We start from the raw sequence: 20,000 nt of genomic DNA, 5'->3' as shown, positions 1-20,000 counted from the left end.
CTGAGAGCCAATCTAGGTCACGCTGACCCAGAAGGACGCGTTCCTGTCTCGCGAAGCACGCGCTTTGCCATTGGGTCTCTGACGAAAGCGTTCACGTCCACCCTGGTGTCTGAACTGCTGTTGAGACGAAAGTAAGTGTTCAAATTTTGTTTGTTACCTTGCTTACACGAACGTGTGTCGTCTTCTGTCACCTGGAACGTTGATGTCTTTGATTTTCAACATTCATTATTAGTTGTTTTTTTTTGTTAAGTTAACGACTCCCCTTCCTAACGACTTCCCTTTTCAAAAGCCCTTTTAGTTTTCTTGTTCTTATATTTATTACAGTTATCATATTTGTATTATTATATTTATTATATTTGATTCCAGTCTTCATTAACCTTATTTCCTCCAACTCACCATGCAACACCCCTTTTCCCTTCTCTCGTATGTCGTTATATGTTTATTTATTTTTCAATTATAAGAGTAAAATATGAAAATTAAATCAAGTTGTCCACAATCGCCAGTGTGTGTAACAGGACATGAAAACTAGATTATTTCCTCCGTAAACTAGCTGTTACCATTTTAGATACTGCTAATTAGACGGTACTAAGGTTTTGATCTGGCTGCTGTAGTTTTATTTATTTATTTATTTATTAAGACGATTTGCTATAGCGCATGTACTTGAAGCTCTGTGCTCTTCTATATTCCATTCTTTCTCCCCACAAACGTTTTTGTTACTGAAGTTGTTCTTTTGCTTTTTGTTGTTGTCAATCTTGTAGATGTCCTTTTTTTCATTATTAGTTGAAATTCATCCATTCCATCTTGATCATATGTTTTAGCTCATCTATCCCATCTGTTCATTGATTTAGAAGGATTCCAGATTGAAACCTATATCAGAATCACTATCACATCCGTACTCCGAAAGAGACGGACGTAAGAGACGTGGACATTTGTATTATCTGCAGTATAGTGATGTGACTCTGAGCTTTACTGTATGTAGCAATGCACAAAAGCTAAACATGTCTGTAAATCCTCCTTTAACATCATTTAACATTGAAGATTAGACTACAGTCATTATATCAGTAGAAAATATTGATTTGGACGAATGATAATGTACGCATTTTTCGTCTTAGAAAGCCTGTTCATTAACATGACCATTGTCACTCCAGGATGCCTAACAGGTCGATGTAATACAGCAGCTGTTGTGTAGCGTATATGGATCAGTCCGAAGTCCGCACGTTTTGACACGACCTTGAAACTGAAACATTTGCTTTTCTTTCATTTCTGTAATAAATTAAAAGGGGAGGGAACAGAAATTTGTCACCAATCGACTGAATTCCTTGACTGCCGGGAATAAATAAAGAGGTGATTTAATATATGCATCAATATCTAGAACAATCAGCCCCAAAACTGGAGATATACCTCTCTAGATAATAAAACAAGTGTAAATTTTCAGCCTTCCAGATTGGTATCCCTTCTTTTGATACCATCAGTGGCGTTACTATGGACATAAGCATTGCTTCCTGTGGCAGTGTAGGGGGTTAAACCAGTATGTGTGTAGAAAACAAAACATGCGTCCCAGTTATACAGACACTTTATCCGGACCTAACAGTGTGAGAAGGTATTGGTATTGGTATTGTAGTATCCTTTGTTTTTCACGACATATTTATCTGTGTAAAATTCGGGCCGCTATCTTCACAGAGAGAACGTTACAACACTGCAGCTACATATTCTTTTTCTCCTTTTTTCTGATTGAATGTATTTTCTCCTTCTGTGAAAACGGGATTTTCCACAGACTGTTGCCAGGAACAACCGTTTAGTTACCGTTGGTTCCTTTACATGCGCTAAGTGAATGTTACGCACGGGATCTCGGCTTATCATCTCAAGCGAATGACTAGCGTCCAGACCACCACTCAAGATCAAGTGGAGGGGGCAGGGGGAGGGGGAAGGGCGTGGAGGGGGTGGGGGATGGGGGGGGGGAGAGAAAAAAGAAACCTGAAGAGTGTGGGCTTTCATCCCATGCGCTCTAGATTCTCTCGTGCCCAAGGCGAACGATCTACCATGAGACCATCATCCATCCCTCGACTGTGGAATGCTGGTGGTAAAATTCTGCAGCGCAGACTGTGTCCATCGAGCTGTTGACACAGTGTCCGACCGTTTCGATCCGCTATTGATCCACTTCCGCCGGCCTGAATTCCCCTTCCCACCTCCCATAGTGGTGGGTGGGGCGGTGGTCTGGTGGCAACACGCCCTGCTAGGAAGTTAGTGTCCACGAGTTCGAGTCCGACTCATGGTACTGGACCGGGATTCTTTGATTAACTTAGTCGTCCTGCGCTGGTCCACGTTTTCTCAGCACATTGTGAACTCCCATGCACACAGACACACAGAGATACACACACTTACCCACACACACAAACACGCACACGTACACTCACACACACGCGCACATACACGCACGCACACGCATACACACACACACACACACACACACACACACACACACACACACACACACACACACACACACACACACTGAAAAACCATCCCATTAACTCTGTGAAAGATGAGCAGTAACACGAATGAATAGTGATTAGTCTACCACATTTTTAGTCATTCGGATGAGACGATAAACCGAGGTCCCATGTGCATCATGCACTTAGCGCACGTAAAAGAACCCATGGCAACAAAAGGGTTGTTCCTGGCAAAATTCTGTTGAAAAATCCACTTCGATAGGAAAAACAAATAAAACTGCACGCAGGAAAAGAAAAGGGGGGGGGGTGGCGCTGTAGTGTAGTGACGCGCTCTCCCTTGGGAGAGCAGCCCGAATTTCACACAGAGAAATCTGTTGTGATAAAAAGAAATAGAAATACAAATACAAACAAAATACCACTTTATTTATTACTTGTGAAATGTTCTATGTTTTATATACGCTCTTATTGGAAAAGCGTTTCAGTTGTACGAGGGGATGTGTGTGTGTGTGTGTGTGTGTGTGTGTGTGTGTGTGTGTGTGTGAAATGGAGTGGGAGTGGTGTTTGATCATGTGTGTTTGTAAAGATGTGTGTGCAAAAAAGAAATTAATCATTTTATCATCACACGAATCTTGTGAGTATGTATTTCTGTAGATGTTTGTATTTCTTTCTTTTTTTTCTGTCTGTCTGTCTTTCTTACTGACGGCTTAATGTAAAACAAAGCAAAGCAGTTGTTGCTAATTCAAATACCATCACGAAACAAAATTTTGACTTGATACACAAATACACACACACACACACACACACACACACACACACACACACACACACACACACACACAAGCACGCACGCATGCACATACAAACCCACAAACACAAAATCTCAAAAGCGAACAAACAACAGCAATTTATTCATGTCTTTAGCAAATTGTCGTTGGAATACAGCTTCTTCAGACAGGGGTATAGGAATCTGCAAAGCCAGTTCAATGTTACTGATTGTCGTTACGACGTATTCTACGGGAGGGTGTGTGTGTGTGTGTGTGTGTGTGTGTGTGTGTGTGTGAAAATTTGTGTGTGTGTGTGTGTGTGAAAGAGAGAGAGAGAGAGAGAGAGAGTGTGTGTGTGTGTGTGTGTGAGATCAATATTTCCGAGTCATTCCTGTATGGTGATTTTTTTTCTTCTTTTCATTGTTTTGTTTTTTTCCCCATTGCTTTTTTTTTGTGCTGCGTATGACCGTTTTTTTTTTCTATGCCCTGTATTAAAGAAAGCATTCAGGCAGAAGAATCAATGCCTCAAGGAATTGGCCATACACTCAGGTAGTTCGTTAGCCTATCAGAAATGGAATTGATTTTTTTTTCTCTCTCATTTTTATCTTTGTTTCCTTTCGTCTTGTCTTAAACATTGTGTGATATTTACTCTGCTGAGAGAGACAGACAGACAGACAGACAGACAGAGAGAGAGAGAGAGATTTCGACACAACTTATTTTCAGTGGAGGGAAAGCGAAGAAAGAGGGAAACGATAACAGATTCTTTTCTTTTTTTCTCACCAAGATAATGAGTACGTATTGCCGTGTGTGAGTGTGTAAAAAAAAAAAAATTAAAAAAAAGAGAGAGAGAGAGAGAGAGAGAGAGAGAGAGAGAGAGAGAGAGAGAGAGAGAGAGAGAGTTATGAACAATGTACGATTAACAATGTCATCTACGGAACACGCACACACACACACACACACACACACACACACACACACACAGAGAGAGAGAGGGACACAAGGACGCAAAGGTTTAATTGTATAGGCCTTGGCCCTTTACAAATGGAGTGCACAAACATAATGCATCACTGTGGCCAGATTTTGTGGAGAGAGATTGATTGATCGATTGATTGATGATTTATTGTCAAAAGCATTTACATACATTTTGACAAGGGGGGGGGGGGATTACAAAAAACTAATTAAGCAAATACCACGAAACACACACCGCAACAACTGTACGCAAGAAAAGGGTAGGGAAAAAGAACAACAAAAGAGCAAACAACATGTGGACCATCCATGGTCATAATTCATTTGCTTATATAATAATTAGTGAATCCGTTTATTCATTAGCATTAGGGATCATCTGTATATAATCACGTACCCTTTACTTGATTCTTTATCCTGTCTGCCCGTTTTCTAGTGCTTTCTGATTACAGTTAAGTGCTACGGTAAGAAATTTTGACATAGCTGGAGAGAGAGAGAGAGAGAGAGAGAGAGAGAGAGAGAGAGAGAGAGAGAGAGTGTGTGTGTGTGTGTTCGTGTGTTGGCCTTTTTTGTTGGGTGTGTGCTATTTTCGTTTGTGTCCATCCTCGCCCTTCCTAACCTCCACATGAAATAAGCGACACTTTTGACATGTGACAAAATAAAAGAATCATGTCATTGAGAGAGAGAGAGAGAGAGAGAGTGAGAGTGAGAGAGAGAGAGAGAGAGAGAGAGAGAGAGAGAGATTGCATTTCACTTTTTAAAAATCATTTTCAAAGCTAGGGTGGACAATCAAGACTTGACCAGCGCCTATAGTTATATGTGGAGGTCAGGCATTCTGCCTGTTGGGTTCTAAGCGGAAGCGCTGTGGCGTACATGGACTAGTCCGCACGCTTGAGACTGAAAAGTCAGAGACAGACAGGCGGGCACACACACACACACACACACACACACACACACACACACTAACACACACACACACACACACACACACACACACACACACACACACACACACACAGACGACAGACAGACAGACAGACAGACAGATAGACAGACAGAGAACTACAAACTTGCCCAGATATACAAAGACACAAAAACACAGACACACAGAATAAACTAAAGAAGATGAATAAAAAAAACAGCATTCACACACACACACACACACACACACACACACACACACACACACACACACACACACAACCAGCCACACGATGGCAGCTCGCCGCATCCCCCCCCCCAATCCCCCATCACCAGTTTACCTTCCCCTTACACCCCTTCCCCTTCCTCCACCCCTCTCCTCATCGCCATACCCCCCCCCCGTCCCCCACGCACCTCTCCCCCCCCTCCCACCTCCCCCCCCCCCTCCCCATACCCCTGACACTAATCCCATTCGGTAATGTCCACTTCTATCGGAGCACGTCTGTCCCTAATCCCTACCGTCTTCAGACCCCTAGACCGCTAACCCCTTCCTCCTCCCCCCCCCACCCCTCCCTCCCTTCCCCAATCTCCTCCCCCCCCCCCCACCCTCCCCCCCACCCCGAAGTCCTCCCCCCCCCCACACCCCTTCCATAAACCCTTACCCATGCCAGACATGGAGAAAATGGAAGAGCTGAGGGAGACATAAGAGAAAGACACAGACAAACAGATAACAGAGAATAGAGGGAGAGAGGGAGAGAGAGAGAAACAAAAGCGTCGATCAGAAAGAGACAGACAAACACATGCCGGATGGTCTCGAGACACAGAGAGAGAGAACAGAGAGAAAGCGACATTGAATTGAATGGAATGGAATATATTTTATTTTCATCCAGCCCTGAAAGGGGAAACAGTCAAATCAGAAACAAATGGGAAAAATCATCACATCAATACAGCATGCACATTAATCGTAATTATGGTTGCAAAAAATATTAATTTGGCAATTACATCATCACATAGGAAGAGAAGAAGAGTAGATAAGAGACAGACAGAGAGACAGACAGACAGAGACACAGAGAAAGACAGACAGAGACAAGAGTCACACAGACGAAAGAAAGACAAAAGGCATGGGAGAAAAAAAAAACAACTCAACAGAAACACAGAGGAAAAGTAATACATACATTTTGGAAAAATGAATGAAAATCACATCGAATTGACACCCTCACCCCCACACCACACACACACACCCACACCCACAACCATCCTTAACCTCTCTAGGCTAGCCCCCTTACCCTCTAACCCTCTACCCCCAACCTCCCCACCCCCTTGCCCCCCCCCTCCTCCCCCCCCACCCCCATCACCACACTTCCCAAGGCTTTAGCTGCCCAAGTCTCGTTCGCTCCTTTCCTAGAGTCCAGCAGCATCAGTATCAGCAGCAGCAGCAGCAGCGAATGCATATCCATCCGAGCTAGCTAGTGCTGTACCGCTGGCCGGAGCTAATGCTCCCGAAATGAGGAATTCTCTAGAGCTGGCCCGTTCGTCAGCTTCTGGCGAGGTAATTGGCATTCAGAGGTCGGCCCCGGTTCCTAATCTGCTGCCCAGCTTGTCTTATTCCTTGGCCTGGGGGGTGGGGGGTGGGGGGGAGGGGCTAGGGGTGTGTGTGTGGGGGGGGGGGGGGGGGGGGGGGGGGGGGGAAGAGGAGGAGGGGGCAGGGGAGGGGATACCCTTAAGTCGTTTTCAACTTGTGTTGGGGGTAATTGTATGCGGCTTTGGGTTTCCGTGTTTCGTTGGAGTGGGGGGTGTTTGGGGTTGAGTGTGTGCGTGTAGGGGTGTGTGTGTTGGGGGAGGGCGGGGTTGCGAAGGGGGTGAGGGGGGGGGGGGAGAGGGATAACGGGAGACAATGGATGAATGTTTGGGGTCGTTACAAAATAGTGTCTGTGGTATTATTTCGGTTTCTTCGGGATGGGGTATCGATATCCGTGTCGTTGTTGCTGTTGTTGTGATTCTTAGGGCGGGGATAGGGGTGAGAGGGAATGTGTGTGCGTGTGTGTGTGGGCGGGGAGGGGAGGAGAGGGAAGAGGAGGGGAGGGGGTAGGAGGTGCGTGGGGGTGGGGGGTGGGGATGGAGGGGGGTGATTGTGGATTAGGGAATACTGTATAATGCTAAGTCATGCATTTGAAATGAGAAGAATGTGGGTAGGGGTTCTCTCTCTCTCTCTCTCTCTCTCTCTCTCTCTCTTACACATACTATATATACCTACATACATTCATACATACATGCATATATACATACATGCATATGTCATACATACACATACGCGCACACACTTGCATGTAAACACACATGCAAACCCTCCCCCCCAAAAAAAAAAAAAAAAAAAAAAAGACTGGCTGGCTATAAATTTGTGTAGTTCCAACCAGGCGCTCGTGCTATCTGGGTTTCGCTTAATTAATCCTTTGCTCGCCTCTTTAACTCTCGGCTGCAGGTGAGGGGTATGATGGTCAGTGACGTTTTATCACTTCGCGAAGACTCATTTCAGCTTGCAGGCCAGGTTGTCAAGGAGTAGGGTGGCGCTTCTCTGGGGGCAGGCCGCTGAGGTGTATGTCTACTTTTATCATGCTGTTTCATGCCTATTTTATTCATATCCTTTAATTGATTTTGCGTTGCACATGTATGGCTGTGATGATGTATGTATGATTTACTCTAAGTTACCTTCTAAAGGTTTCTGTTGTGTTGTTGTTATCTACTGTGATTATTATTGTACGAATGGGTTGCCATTTAAACATTTTATGTCTTTTATGTATACATGTTGAAAGTCTGTGATTTTCGTGTATTGTTTATGTGTTTTACACCACAAATGAATTTCTTTTGTTGAGATAATAAAGTAATCTGTAATCTGTAACTTTCTGTATGTTGACTTTTTTCCTCTTCAGAGTGCATTACTTTTTTTTCCTAGTAAAATCAGTCACACACACACACACACACACACACACACACACACACACACACACACACACACGCAGATACAAACACAAACACACATATTTATATATATATATATATATATATATATATATATGAGTGATGGCCTAGAGGTAACGCGTCCGCCTAGGAAGCGAGAGAATCTGAGCGCGCTGGTTCGAATCACCTCTCAGCCGCCGATATTTTCTCCCCCTCCACTAGACCTTGAGTGGTGGTCTCGACGCTAGTCATTCAGTTGAGACAACAAACCGAGGTCCCGTGTACAACATACACTTAGCGCACGTAAAGGAACCCACGGCAACAAAAGGGTTGTTGCTGGCAAAATTCTGTAGAAAAATCCACTTCAATAGGAAAAAAAACAACAAATAAAACTGCACTCAGGAAAAAATACAAAAAATGGGTGGCGCTGCAGTATAGTGGCGCGCTCTCCCTGGGGAGAGCAGCCCGAATTTCACACAGAGAAATATGTTGTGACAAAAAGAAATACAAATAGAAACAAATGCAAAGAAATATTCGCACTATTTTTACTATAGTGATCTCATTTCGCCAGACGGTGGTAAGGTGGGACAGCTATTTTTCTATGATGGTCGAGGAGAATTGTGATGATGACGATGTTGCTGTGGAGGTCCATTAGATTTGGGACGACTTGACAAAGCTGTACTCTAGGCTTCCTGTCACAAAGGTATCACTGCGTTAACTCGGCCTGGCCTGAGAGATACAGACACGTGCAGTGTTGGTCAAGTTGTAACAGCAATCGGGATTTGAACCATTGACCACCAGCCAAGCAGCAGACAACCAGCAAACCAAAACTTCAACAACAGCCGCGAACGCAACAGCAGTTAAAAAAAAAAAAAAAAGAAAAAAAGAGAAGAAAACAGGATGTATATGTTGACACACACACACACGCACACAGAGAGACACTCACACACAGATATATATATATATATATATATATATATATATATATATATCTATATCTATATATCTGTGTGTATATATATCTGTATATATATATATATATATATATATATACATACATATACAAAAACAAATATAAAAAAAATACCGCCGCGTTTGTCTATAAGAAGGGATGCGGGAGAGAAAAGGGAGTATGTCTACAGACTTCTGCAGTCCGACTTAAGGTTTTTGCCCTGAACAACTTGACATCAAATTAAGAATGGATCCTGCTAATGTGTGTTCATGATCTTTAAGGAAGTTAAAGTCTGTTCCAGTGTGTTGAAATACACTGAAATACAACTCGGCTGAGATTTTTTTTTTCTTTTTTTTTTCAAATGTTCATAACAAAAAAAGAAAGGGAGATGGTTGGGGTGGGAGGGAGATCAGTTAAAGACCACCACTGACGCCTGTAGTTGCTTGCACTATGTGTAAATTTCGAGCACTAACATCAACTTTTTTTTTAGAATTAAGATGTTTCATTCATTTTGTCTTCTTTCATAGCAGGGGAAGGTTCAATGTCACCAACTTATTTGCTTAAATTGTCTATTACCCACCCCCCCCTCCCTCCACCACCTTTTTTTTTCAGAAGGATTCGTGCTATCTTTCTTTCTTATTTTTCCCCCTTTGTTTTGTTTTCTCTCTCTCTCTCTCTCTCTCTCTCTCTCTCTCTCTCTCTCTCTCTCTCTCTCTCTCTCTCTCTCTCTCTCTCAGTAATCCTGTTTTCTGAAAGGAACTCTTTGTTATGTTAAAAAAGAAAGGAAATGTATGATAATGGGAATGCTCTCCACATAGACTATGGACATAAAGGCAGTGCATCAAGAATGAATATATATATATATATATATATTTGCGTGTGTGTGTGTGGATGTGGGTGTGCCTAATGCATGCGTATATGCCTAATGTGTGCGTATTGTTCTGTTGTCAGATCAAAGCTGGTGTTCGCTACGCCTTGAATGCATTGTACAGACGACACAAACAAGAAGCAGCAATAATCACTGTGTTTGAAATTAATGGTGTTTGCTCTCTGTGATCGCAGAAGCATTGGAAATGTCCATGACCCACGATTTCAGCTGCGAGTTTGAAATGTTGATACAAGACTAGCTTTTGATCCGGAAAGCTTCAGTCGATCAAAAAGAGAACTATGAAAGAATAGTTTGTATTTGAACAAACACACACACACACACACACACACACACACACACACACACACACAGAACGATCCATGGATCAACAGATAAATAGATAAAAATGAGTGAGTGAGTGAGTGATTTTTTTTTTTATTCCATCTTTGGGTTGCGTCTTTTTTTTTCTTTTTTTTTTTTTTTGGTCATAAGATATTATTCCGTTGGTGATTCTGTACATTATATATATGGTAAATAAACCTCAAAGAAAATAATTGTCCTTTTTTTGCTCTCAAATTTTCGCCCATAGGGCTTCATCAGGAGAGCGTCTTGTCTGTGTCGTATTATCTATAAGGTAAGCGTCATCACCTACGTTTGACGTCATAGCAATATTAGTACAGTAGAGTTGTCAACATAGTGAAGTAATATCTAACTCTTGCAATGATCCATTCAAAATGAAAACCAAAAGAGGATATAATGATGATAATAATAATAATGATATAGGCCTAGTAGTAGTAATAATAAATTCATTAAAATGAAAATAAAGATAATAATAATAATAACAAATGGATGATATTTATCTGATATATAACAGATTGACATAAGTTTACAGCTGGGCCAACAGCAAAGTGAGAGCTGTAGGCCTATTATCAGTGCAACGGGAAATCATTTACAGCTGTCTTTTGTGAAGGACTATGACTTTCAAACTAGGAGGCAAAATTGCACTGGCTCTTAGTGCTGCTTCCTAAAGGTCTGGTTGGCCTTTGGGAACCATCCCAACACTGACTGTCCTAAATCCCTCCTGGCTGAGAAAGTGGGGATTTAACTTGGGCAAAACATTCTCCACTATAATCACATTCTGGTCCAAGTAATTGGGACAGCAGTTGTCTCCTCTGCTGTTCTGATGGTCATAGTCGGACACCTGACTATTATAGAATATATATATATATATATATATATATATATATATATATATATATATATATTTGTTCTCAAATTGATTGATTGATTTGCTCATAAAGTCATTGATTCATTCATAATATTCTTCGCTCCCAACAGTTTAAGTCTGGACACCCCTATCAACAAGCTGATTCCTGAGAGTTTCCAGTTGATGGACGAAGTGCGCACGCGCACGGTCACAGTGCGTGACCTCTTGGGCCACCGCACAGGGGTGCCGGGATACTTCCACGCGCTGCTGATGGGATTTCCGGCCCACGTGACCAGGTCGGAGCTTATCAGGTACTGTACTGTTTGGATTGGCTTTGAACGTGACACGTGGGCCAGTGAAATTGGTTGGGGGGGGTTGGGGGGGGGGGGGGGGATTCGGGTGAATTGTGAGAGAAGATTGATTTCTTTCACAGTTCATGTACTATATGTTGTTCTAAGGTTATAGTAGTTGGTGGTTTTTTTGGGGTTTTTTCCCTTGCAGAGAAGGTTATATTTGTCAAGAAACATGTAATCACATTTCACATTAAAATTTTGGGTAAACAATATAACAAAATACATTGATTCCAAGAAAACAATGAAGCATTACACCGTAGAATCTGCTTCAAGGAAAACACATCAACACTGGCCCTCGCTTCACTGAAGTTATATCATTCATCCAACTGCAAGGTTTTTGTTTTTGCATCTCCCCAATCCCATCAAACACCCACACACAGTGAGGCCCACACACACACCCATACTCTTTAACGTGTAATCCCTCGGTCAATATACCACAAAACTAGCAACATAATCTCCTTCTGAGACATCGAGGGAACACCGATATTAATCCATTTTAAAACAGGTTCTTAGAATGTACAAACATAATCATGAAGAAAAAACAACAATATCAATTATTATTGTTATGAAAACATCAAAACCTGTTAAATAATATTGTGTATATTCTAAACTAGCCATCTGTCGGATCATTATGTTATTCTCTTTCTCTCTTACATACCCAGAGTAGCAAACAGCCAGACACAAACACGCACACGCACACACCCCTCCCTCCCCTCCCAACACACACATATGCTCAAAACGCTCGCTCTCGCACACTCTCGCGCGCACATTCACACACGCAGACATTGGCAAACGAAATGGGCTACACACAAACACTTGAATGTTGGCACAATGGCACCAAAGCATTTGATTTTTCAATTCAACACTGAATCATAAATGGCAACTGAGGTATAGCATATGGTGTTGCAGAAATTCGCCTGTCGCCGGTATGTCTGTACGTGTGGTTGGCAGTGTTGTTTTTTTTGTTTATTTATTTACTTATTTTGTTGGTTTTTTTGTTTTTTTGTTTGTTTTTTTTTTTGGGGGGGGGGGGGGGGCGGAGGGGGCGGAGGTTATTGTTTTTTCGAACGTTAGAAATAGCCTTTCAGAGTGTTATCGTGGTGCACATGTATGTAATTCAACTGCCAGATATGTCATTAGTTAACATTTTGTTACATTGGTTTGGCGCGTAGGTTGGAAATGTCATGGTGATGAAGTTAAAGAGAAAATACTACCTTCCGTGCAATGGGAAAATATAGTTTTTCTTTTTTAATGCTTACGAAGCGAATTCCTTTCTTTAATTGATGGACTACATGACTCGTTAATCATTTTGCTTCTTTTTTTTTTTTATTCATCCATTCATTCATTCATTCAGTGATTTCCTTGCTCGTTCATTAGAAAAGAACAATTTGTTCGTTGATCCATTCATTTCTGAAAAAAAAATGTTATTCTGGTATTATTCTTCATTCTGTTTTTTTCCAACCTGTCACTATACCCCATTGTTATTTACTTTTTTTCCCTTTCATACCCCAACACCGGTGATATTTTTTCTTCATTATTGCTTATTGTCCGTTTTGCGTGGATTAATGAGCCGCAGTTGTGTGTTCCTGTCGATTTTGCTCATTGTGTTTTACTGCTATCAACCACCAGTTTCATTTCTTAGAAGATCTGGTGGGGTGAAGTGCTGTAGGATGAAGATGAGAGGATGACACCGTGACGCCATACTGTTTGGGGAACTTTTTCTTGCTTTTTTTTGTTTTTCTTTTTCTTTTTTTCACACATGTAAGTGCCATGCAATCTTTCATTTGTTCATCTTCTCACCACTAACCTGGTCTAAACATACATTACTATTACCAGAAGATTTTTTTTTTCTTTCTAAGTAACCGATGTTATCCCTTCTCCTCCTCCTCCTCCTCCTCCTCCTCCTCCTTCTTCTTCTTCTTCTTCTTCTTCTTCTTCTTCTTCTTCTAGACTTTCTCCTGTAAATGATGAAGAAGAGAAAACCAGTTTAATGCATAAACTATGATCGATGACGTATCTGAATCAGTGCTATGTGTGAATAGAAAATTAACATTTTATTAAAAAAAAAAAAATTAAAAATTAAAAAAAATGACTGGAGTGAAAGTGCTTACATTTGTCTGTGCACAAGATTCAGCTCTATATGAATGAATACTTCTGCTGCCTTCTGTTACCCCCCGGCAATTGTTCTGCTGAGGTCCCAGCTCATGTAAAAAAAAAAGAAAAAAAAAGAAAAAAGAAAAAAAAGCTTTAACATCATTTCCGTCCGAATATTCTTACTCTTAGCGGCAGTAGAAGTAGTGGTGGTGGTGGTGGCAGTAGTAGTAGTAGTAGTAGTTGTTGTTGTTGTTGTAGTAGAAGTAGTAGTAGTAGTAGTAGTAGTAGTAGTAATGAATGACCAACCCCCCCAAAAAAAAACAACAACATTTAACCCTTTCAACTCCTGGAGCAGCCGCCTACGCTACCTCCCTGCCGTGGTTCCGCTGAGGTACCAGTTCCTCTACAACAATTACCTCTACACCCTGGCCGCGCACGTGGTGGAGAAGCTGACGTCACGCCGCTGGGAGGCGCTGCTCCGTGACGTCATCTTGACCCCCTTGGCCATGAGGTCCACAGGGTTCGTGGACGAGGTGAAGGGTTTTGAACAGTTTGCCCTGCCCTGTGCCCTGCGGAACGGGTCCTTCAGGAACCTGATGCCTGACTTGCTGCTGTGAGTTTCTGTGTCTGGCTAGGCTTGTCTGTTTGTTTGTTTCTTTCTTTCTTCCTGTTTCTCTCGTTTCCTATGTCTCTCTGCTCTGTCTGTGTCTGTGTCTGTATGTGTCTGTCGGTCTGTCTGTCTGTCTGTCGCTCTCTCTTTCTTGCCCACTCTTTCTCTCGGTCTCTCTCTCTCTCCCCCACCCTTTCTCTATCTCTCGTTTTCAGTCTGTCTGTCTCAGTCTCTCTTCCTCTTGCTCTCTCTCTCTCTCTCTCTCTTTCTCCCTGTCTCACTCTCTCCCTCTCTGAGCTCGGTGTTCTGAGTTCTCTTTCACTCTATAGCAGTGTGTGTGTGTGTGTGTGTGTGTGTGTGTAACGAAAGGTATATGTGTGGCGGGCTATGGGGGGTGAGGGGGGGAAGGGGGGAGGTGAAGCGGGGGGCGGGAAGGGGGACGAGGTGGGGGGGGGGAGGGCTGGGGGCATGATGTTCGCGGGAGTGTTAATTTAGTTTTAAAGAAACAGACAGAGTGTGAGCAGAGCGACTGAGCGAGCCAGCAAGGATGGTGAAAAGCTTTCAGAGAAACCCCCTTGAGAAATTTGCCTTCCCCCGGTCATTCCTTCAGAGCCACCACACACCACCGACTTACACAACCAGCGACACGTGGAACCCGTCTAAAAGTACCCCCCGGCGGTGAACAGTCCCCTAAGGAAAAAGGCAAAAGTGCCGTGTGTACACGGCGGTGCTTTTAGTGCCCTGTTACGGCCCCCAAATTGTCACCTGCCGAAAATATCGTCGCCGACAACTTTTTTTTTTTTTTCAGGCGTCGTTCATTTCTCAGATTTGTCGCCCAGAAGAAAAATTGTTGCCCTTTCTGCGACAAATTCCAGAAGGATGTAATATGTTTGAAATAGTGGACTATTTAGCGGAATTCGGTTCTGTACCGTTCTTACACAAAACACTTTCTCTCTTCCTCTTTCGATGCATGTGTTGTTGTTTTTTTCTGTCTCTCTCTTTGCGTTCTGTTCTTGCGGTAGAGAAATCATGACACTGACAACGAATTTCGTTTGTGACAGTCCTCGTTACCCAAATTGACACGTGTTTGTGTGTGTGTTTCTGTATGTGTGTGTGTGTATGTGCGTGTGTGTGTGTGTGTGTGTGTGTGTGTGTGTGTGTGTGTGTGTGCGTGCGTGCGCACACGTGTGTGTGTGTGCTACAGAATTTGAGACATTTTGTTTTCCATATTTCGATAATGATTAATTAATGATGACGAGCGTGACAGGCCTGAGAGATACAGGCACCTGCAGTGTTTGGTCAGGAAACTATTGAAGTGGATGTCCCTCTACTGTGTGGTCCCAGTCTTTCCATTGAGGTCCAAAGCACACTCGGATCTGGGTAGGAGCCGGCCACTGGCAGCGCACACAATATATATATATATATATATATATATATATATATATATATATATATATATATGTATATATATATATATATATATATATATATATATATATAATGTAATATAATATAATATACTAAAATGAAAAAAAAAATCCCCCCCCCAAAAAAAAAACCTTATTAAAGATTATTCGCCCTCACGCGCGCGCCCGCACACACACACACACACACACACACACACACACACACACACACACACAAGCACACAAGCACACGTGGCACGCACACACACAATCATGAATAGTACACAATCAAAAACACAACCAACAAAATATTAATGCTGAAACTATAAAATCTCACTCACTAATACTAATGGCCATTTTAGTTAGGATCAGCTGTTGAGAATTATTCAGGAGAGGCAGAGGAAGTTGATTCCAAAGAAAAGGGGGGCTTAGTGTGAAAAATTGCGTTGGCCATTATGACCCCTCTGATGGGATTCGAACTTTAGTCTCCCCAGTCCGCAACACATTGACCACTTGACCACGGCGGCTGGTAGTGTACCCCAGTCCCATGTGATCTTTTTTTTCCTGGTCTACAGTGCTGGATACTGACCAAGCACATTGGTCCGACCGAGTTGTTTTTGTCTGCATTGTGCCAGTCGAACCATGCCAGCGTTTTGTAGTTTAGTGTAGTGTTGTATAGTGAATTGTGGTGTAGTGTAGTGTAGTGTAGTGTAGTGCAGTGTGGTGGTGCAGTTTATTGTAGTGTATTGTAGCTTGTTGTTATGTATGTGGTGTTGTGTAATGTATTGTGGTGTGGTGTAGTGTAGTGTTGTAGGTTATTGTGGTGTGGTGTAGGATAGTGTATTGTGGTGTAGTGTAGTGTATTGTGGTGTAGTGTAGTGTATTGTCGTGTGTTGTGGTGTAGTGTAGTGGATTGTGGTGTGTTGTGGTGTAGTGTATTGTGGTGTGTTGTGGTGTAGTGCAGTGTATTGTCGTGTAGTGTATTGTGGTGTGTTGTGGTGTAGTGTAATGGGGTGTGTTGTGGTGTAGTGTAGTGCATTTTGGTGGGGTGGGGTTTATTGTGGTTTATTGTATTGTAGTTTATTGTAGTGTAGTGTATTGCCGTGAATTGTGGTGTAGTGCATTGAATTGTGGTGTATTGTGGTGTAGTGTATTGGATGTGGTGTAGTGTATTGTGGTGTAGTGTATTGAATGTGGTGTAGTGCAGTGTATTGTAGTGTAGTGTATTGAATTGTGGTGTAGTGTATTGTAGTGTAGTGTATTGTAGTGCAGTGTATTGAATTGTGGTATAGTATATAGTATTGTGGTGTAGTGTATTGAATATGGTGTAGTGTATTGAATGTGGTGTAGTGTAGTGTATTGTGGTGTAGTGCATTGAGTGTGGTGTAGTGTAGTGTATTGTAGTGTGGTGTATTATGGTGTAGTGTATTGTATTGTGGTGTAGTGTGTTGAACTGTGGTGTATTGTATTGTTGTGTGTTGTGATGTTGTGTAGTGTATTGTGTAGTGTAATGTATTGTGGTGTATTGTAGTGTGAAGTGTAGTGTATTGTGGGGTACTGTATTGTGGTGTAAAATATTGTAGTGTGTTGTGGTGTAGTGTACTATAGTGTATTGTGGTGTAGTGTAATGTATTGTGGTGTAGTGTGTTGTGTAGTGTGGTGCAGTGTATTGTGGTGTAGTGTAATGTATTGTGGTGTATTGTAGTGTAATGTGGTGTAGTGTATTGTGGTGTATTGTTGTGTGTTGTTATGTAGTGTAGTGTATTAGTGGTGAAATATAGTGTAATGTGGTGTAATATAGTGTATTGTAATGTGTTGTAGTATAATATCGTGTATTGTGGCGTATTGTATCGTAGTGTAGTGTGGTTTGGTGTGGTGTAGTGTAGTGTGTTGTTGTGTAGTGTAGTGTATTGTGGTGAAATATAGTGTACTGTGGTGTACTATAATGTGTTGTAGTGTATTGTGGTCTAATATAGTGTATTGTGGCGTATTGTATCGCAGTGTAGTATAGTGTAGTGTGGTGTGGTGTGGTGGTGTGGTGTGGTGTAGTGTATTGTAGTGTAATATAGAGTATCGTATGTGTTGTGGTGAAGTGTAGTGTAGTGTAATGTAGTGTAGTGTATTGTGGTGTAGTGTAATGTATTGTGGTGTATTGTAATGTGCTGTTGTGTAGTGTAGTGTATTGTGGTGAAATATAGTGTATATATACGATAGTCAGTCGTGTCCGACTATGACCATCAGAACAGCAGAGAAGGCAACTGCTGTTCCGACTATTTGGGCTAGAATTTGATAAAAGTGGAGAGTGTCTTGCCCAAGTTACATCCCCACTCTCTCGGCCAAGAGGGTTTTAGGACAGTCGGCGTTGGGATGGTTCCCAAAGGCCAACTAGCCCCCAAGGCTGCAGCACTAAGAGCCAGTGCAACTTTGCCTCCTAGTTTGAGAGTCATAGTCCTTCACAAAAGACTAAGCTGTAAATGATTTCCCATTGACTGAAGAAACCATTGATAATACAGCTCTCACTTTGCTGTTAGCCCAAATGTAAACTTATATCGTAGTGTATTGTGGTGTAATATAGTGTATTATGGTGTAATACAGTGTATTGTAGTGTATTGTGGTATAATATAGTGTATTATGGTGTAATACAGTGTATTGTAGTGTATTGTGGTATAATATAGTGTATTATGGTGTAATACAGTGTATTGTAGTGCATTGTGGTGTAATATTATATTGTATTGTAGTGTATTGTGGTGTAATATAGTGTATTGTGGGGTATTGTATCATAGTGTAGTGTAGTGTAGTGTAGTGTAGTGCACTGTAGTGCACTGTACTGGACTTCAATATTGTGCTGTGCTGTGGTGTAAGGTGCTGCCTTGTGTTGTGTAGTGTGCTGTGTTGTTTTGCTCTGTGCTGTGTTGTGTTGTAATATTTTAGTCTCAACTGGTAGCTCTGTGTGAAGTTAGGGTTGTTCTCCGAGGAGTGCGCGTCGTCACGGTGAGGCGCCATTTGTTTTGTTATTTCCTTCTTAATCGGTTGCACATGTTGGTTTTTGTTGTGCTTGTTGTTTATTTTTGTTGTTTTTGGCTTGTTTGTTATTGTTGTTTGTTCGTTTCTATAGGTTTTTGTTGTTGTTGCAAAGTAGATTTTTCTTCATGATTTTGCCAAGAACAAACCGTTTTGTTGCCGTGGGTTCTTTTACGTGCGCTGTCTTCATGCACACGGGAACTCGGTTGATCCTGTCACACGGATGACATGACTAGACCACCACTCAAGATCTGGTAGAGAGGAGGGGGGCGGGGGGTGGGGGGGGGTGGGGAGGGGGGTGAAGTAAAACTCCCGGTTCCTAAGCGTGGGACTCGAACACGTGCACACTGGATTCCTAGTCGGCCGCTAGGCCACAAGGCCACCACTCCACGCTTTCTCCTGGACACTGTTGTGTCGAAAGTTATTGTCATTAGAATGATATTCCTTGACGCTCAGAGAATATAGGGGCGCGAGGGAAACAACAACGGCAAAGGCCACAGCAGTTGAAGATCTAGTTTCGGTTTGTTTATTTTCAGTTATTAAATATTGTGTGTCTCACTTCTTTCGCTTTGTGTCCCACTTCTTTCTCTTTGTGTCTCACTTCTTTCTCTTTGTGTCTCACTTCTTTCGCTTTGTGTCTCACTTCTTTCGCTTTGTGTCTCACTTCTTTCTCTTTGTGTGTCTCACTTCTTTCTCTTTATGTGTCTCACTTCTTTCGCTTTGTGTGTCTCACTTCTTTCGCTTTGTGTCTCACTTCCTTCTCTTTGTGTCTCACTTCTTTCTCTTTGTGTGTCTCACTTCTTTCGCTTTGTGTCTCACTTCTTTCGCTTTGTCTCACTTCTTTCGCTTTGTGTCTCAGTTCTTTCGCTTTGTGTGTCTCACTTCTTTCTCTTTGTGTGTCTCACTTCTTTCGCCTTGTGTCCCACTTCTTTCGCTTTGTGTCTCACTTCTTTCGCTTTGTCTCACTTCTTTCGCTTTGTGTCTCAGTTCTTTCGCTTTGTGTGTCTCACTTCTTTCTCTTTGTGTGTCTCACTTCTTTCGCCTTGTGTCCCACTTCTTTCGCTTTGTGTGTCTCACTTCTCGCCACCTACTGACCTCCTCTCTCTCTCTCTCTCTCTCTCTCTTTCATGTTAACATCTCTTTCAGACTTTCTCTGACTTTGTCTACAGTCTGACTGGTTCTCCTTTCTTTCGCTGGCTTTCTGACTCCTTTGTGTTTCTGCCTGGCTTTTGTTCCTTTTCTGTCTGTCTGTCTCCCCCCCCCCCCCCCCCTCTCTCTCTCTCTCTCTCTCTGTCTCTGTCCAGACGGCTGGATGCAAGGAAGAACTAATGCTTATTCCATTATCCTCTTGAAAATCGTGTCATTACGTTTCTTTCCAAGAGAGAGAGAGAGCGAGCAAGCGAGAGAGAGAGAGAGAGAGGGAGAGCAATAAAACG

General features: G+C 42.3%; 1 protein-coding gene across 1 annotated transcript in view; it reads left to right on the top strand.

Moving 5' to 3' along the window:
- LOC143298638 (uncharacterized) overlaps nucleotides 1–20,000 on the top strand; it is an 86,310-nt gene that overhangs the window by 47,677 nt on the left and 18,633 nt on the right. Inside the window, exons 2-4 of the mRNA XM_076611518.1 lie at nucleotides 1–131; nucleotides 11,212–11,391; nucleotides 13,883–14,140. The exon at nucleotides 1–131 is cut by the window's left edge and continues 266 nt beyond it. Of these exons, the coding sequence (XP_076467633.1) occupies nucleotides 1–131; nucleotides 11,212–11,391; nucleotides 13,883–14,140 (569 nt within the window). The remainder of the gene's footprint in view (nucleotides 132–11,211; nucleotides 11,392–13,882; nucleotides 14,141–20,000) is intronic.

The sequence above is a fragment of the Babylonia areolata genome, chromosome 24 (assembly GCF_041734735.1).
Source record: "Babylonia areolata isolate BAREFJ2019XMU chromosome 24, ASM4173473v1, whole genome shotgun sequence".
NCBI lineage: Eukaryota > Metazoa > Mollusca > Gastropoda > Neogastropoda > Buccinidae > Babylonia > Babylonia areolata.
The sequence above is the reverse complement of the archived record's forward strand: the minus strand, read 5'-3'. Positions and strand labels throughout refer to the sequence as shown.